Here is a 3,182-nt window from a genome sequence, read left to right as displayed (position 1 = left end):
ACAAGGTGAGTGTGAGCACAGGTGAGTGTGTAAGCACAGCCTAGACAAGGTGAGTGTGAGCACAGGCTAGACAAGGTGGGTGTAAGCACAGGCTAGACAAGGTGAGTGTGAGCACAGCCTAGACAAGGTGAGTGTGGGCACAGCCTAGACAAGGTGAGTGTGAGCACAGGCTAGACAAGCTGAGTGTAAGCACAGCCTAAACAAGGTGAGTGTGAGCACAGCCTACACAAGGTGAGTGTGAGCATAGCATAGACAAGGTGAGTGTGAGCACAACCTACACAAGGTGAGTGTGAGCACTCCTTGAGGTAATAGTGGGAGTTTCTCGGGCAAGTGGAGGAATGCCTCTCATGACGTGAGAACAGCTCCCAAGGCTAAAGGGGCAGACTTCAGAGATTTGTTTAGCAGTTAATGTGAAATACATTGAGGAAAAAGGCTTCTGAGGAATGTTCTGGACTGTTCAATGAAGTCTAGAAATGGAATTAGATTTTGAAATAGAAGATTTTTAAATGTATTTCTGTGATATACTTGCATTGTGTAACTTCTTAGCCTAGAAAAAGAAATATCTAATGTTTCATGAATTAAAAGAAAATTGGAGGTTTCAGGGACTGTGACTCTATAGTATAGTATAATAATTGCTAGTAAGTTTCGTCTTATCTTATTGACTTGGTATGTTCAGAACTCAGAACTGGACAACACACGAAGTATAAACCTGACCACCAAGAAACAGCAGCCATCACACATACCGTGTTACAGATGGCCGTCATCGCCTGCAGTCGGGTGGCGCCCACCTTCTCCCATGAAGGCTGTGTAAGTAACTTATTTGCAGTTCCTTCTGATAGGCATTTTATTGGAACAAGTGTCATATCAGTGTTTCCTAAAGGAAATAATATAACATGCAAGGTAAGCAATTGCAAATGGGAAAAGTGAAGTAGCTTTACTCTCTCCGTTATAAAAATGTCCAGTTTGTACTTACTTATAGTATCAGTGCATTGCATCACTCATAATTAAATACTGAAAAGTAATTGGGACACATGTGTTACTTTTTTCTCAGTAGGCAGAATCAAAAGATTCGACCACCATCACCTCTACCAGTCTCAAGAATATCATCGAAGACTTCTCTTTCGTATAAAATAACCCCAGTTCAGAATATCCTGTATGTGCCGAATGCATTAGGCACAATAACAAAGACAAAAGAACCCGTTCAAAAGCGTATGATCAACAGAGGTAAATTCTTTCCCTAAGTATTTTAGCAACACAAAAATCTTGAAGTACTTGAGAATCATCATAATTTTATTCCCTAATTGATGGGGCTTTGAGAGTGGTCTTTCTTTTAGATAAAGAGAATTAACCAAGCACTGGTTCACTGGAATGCTGCTTTTCTGCTTGTTTACCCACCCCTCTGTTCGGAAACTTCGTTTTTGGAGCCATTGCTAGAAGCTTAAGTTGGATAAGAGGGTTGAGCTATGATCTTTGTGGGCCCTTCCAGCTCAGATATTGGCTTGTTCTTTGTAGTATGAGGGGGAGCGGGCAATGTCCCGCTGCCTGGCTAGCTTAACCCCCCCCCCCAAAATAACCACACGGAAATTGTACTAATTAAATTGCTGCCTGGCCCATAAGCTCTAGCCTCTTATTGGCTGACTCTCACATCTTGATTCAACCCATTTCTAATAATCTGTATGTCACCATGAGGTTGTGGCTTACCGGGAAAGATTCAGCATGTCTGACCTGGCAGCTTCATGGTGGCCCGGCTCTATCTGCTGCTTTCTTCCTCTCAGAATACAGTTCTGTCTTCTCTGCCTAAGTTCTGCCCTATCAGGCCAAGCAGTTTTGTTATTGATTAACCAATGAAAGCAACACAAATGCTGAAAGACCTCCTCCAGCAGTTCTTAGAGAGTTTATCCAGCTATATGTGCTTGAATAACTTTTCATCAAATGTAGGCCAGTTTCCATATACATACATGACTTGTGACATGTCCTGATTTGTTCTGTACCCACGTTCACACTGTTACTTTGCCGGTAACATGCATTTTTACACATGTCAGTGCTATTGGCCTCAGATGTCCTGAGAATTCTGTTTTGAAAAGAAATTCCAGTGAATTATCTATATCAAATGATCTTTTGATGATGAATTAGTCATTCTTAGTGTCGACAAATTTTCATTTCTATATAGTTTATCGAAACAACAAAATTAGTTATATAAACTTAATATTATAATATTCCTCCATGTTGAGCCAGCATGGTGGTGCACGCCTTTAATCCCAGAACTTAGGAGGCAAAAGCAAGTGGATCATTGTGAGTTCGAGGCCAGTCTGGTCTACAGAGTAAGTTCCAGGACAGCAAATAGTGAGGAGGGATAGATAGATCCATGTAAAATATACCTTATTTTAATGATAGTGTTGGCTTCTTTTGTTACCTACAGCTACCATTGTATGGTAACCACATGTATATGGGGTTGTCAAAGTTTAGGTAAACATCAATAGAAATGATGTACAAATCCCACACATATACCAAATATTATTCGATTTGTTGAGTATTTTAAAAGTTTTTACTCTTCATTTGGATCAGGCATAAACTTGGCTTCAGCATATTTTAGTCTTTCATCATAGAGTCCTGGATTTACCTGTCTCTAACCAGTTAAATCAAAGTAGAAGTACATCATTGCATTTTGAATATTTCAATATGCATTTGTTTGAGAGACAACATGCTAATATTTTGTTAGGGATGAGCTGGCATTGTGAACAACTCCCCTAATTAGCTTTTGATTAAGTTTTGGTCTGTGCTCGTATGTTTTTAATGTTTGGGAGGGTCTCATTTATTTATTTGTGGGCTTGAGAGGAAATGGGTTCCCTAATCAACTGTTTCACATGTTTCTTTAAACTAGAATCTGGTAATAAAAGTGTGCCAAGCAGTGAAGCAGCTATGAAAGTTTCAATAGATATACGCCATGCGGATTATGAACAAAAAGGCAAAAAGGAGAAAGAAAGAGACCAGCAAGAAGAGACAAAGCAAAGGTAATTGCAGAATAACCGTTCTCTCCCTAATCCTTGGTGGGAGTCCAAACTTTTTTTTGCCCTCAAATTCTAGGTTTCAAAATGGCAATTAACTGTTTTCTATGGTGAGAAGTCAATCATTGCTTTCTAGTTAGATAAAGAAAGGAAGAAAAGCCAGGTGGTGGTGGCGCA

The 3,182-nt window shown here is 39.8% G+C and overlaps 1 protein-coding gene across 1 annotated transcript in view; it reads left to right on the top strand.

The window, feature by feature from the left end:
• Nucleotides 1–3,182, top strand: part of Map7d3 (MAP7 domain containing 3) — a 24,116-nt gene that overhangs the window by 11,857 nt on the left and 9,077 nt on the right. The window contains exons 8-10 of the mRNA XM_026784695.1: nucleotides 677–807; nucleotides 1,052–1,224; nucleotides 2,882–3,011. Of these exons, the coding sequence (XP_026640496.1) occupies nucleotides 677–807; nucleotides 1,052–1,224; nucleotides 2,882–3,011 (434 nt within the window). The remainder of the gene's footprint in view (nucleotides 1–676; nucleotides 808–1,051; nucleotides 1,225–2,881; nucleotides 3,012–3,182) is intronic.

Source organism: Microtus ochrogaster, chromosome X (assembly GCF_000317375.1).
Source record: "Microtus ochrogaster isolate Prairie Vole_2 chromosome X, MicOch1.0, whole genome shotgun sequence".
Classification (NCBI taxonomy): domain Eukaryota; kingdom Metazoa; phylum Chordata; class Mammalia; order Rodentia; family Cricetidae; genus Microtus; species Microtus ochrogaster.
The sequence above is the reverse complement of the archived record's forward strand: the minus strand, read 5'-3'. Positions and strand labels throughout refer to the sequence as shown.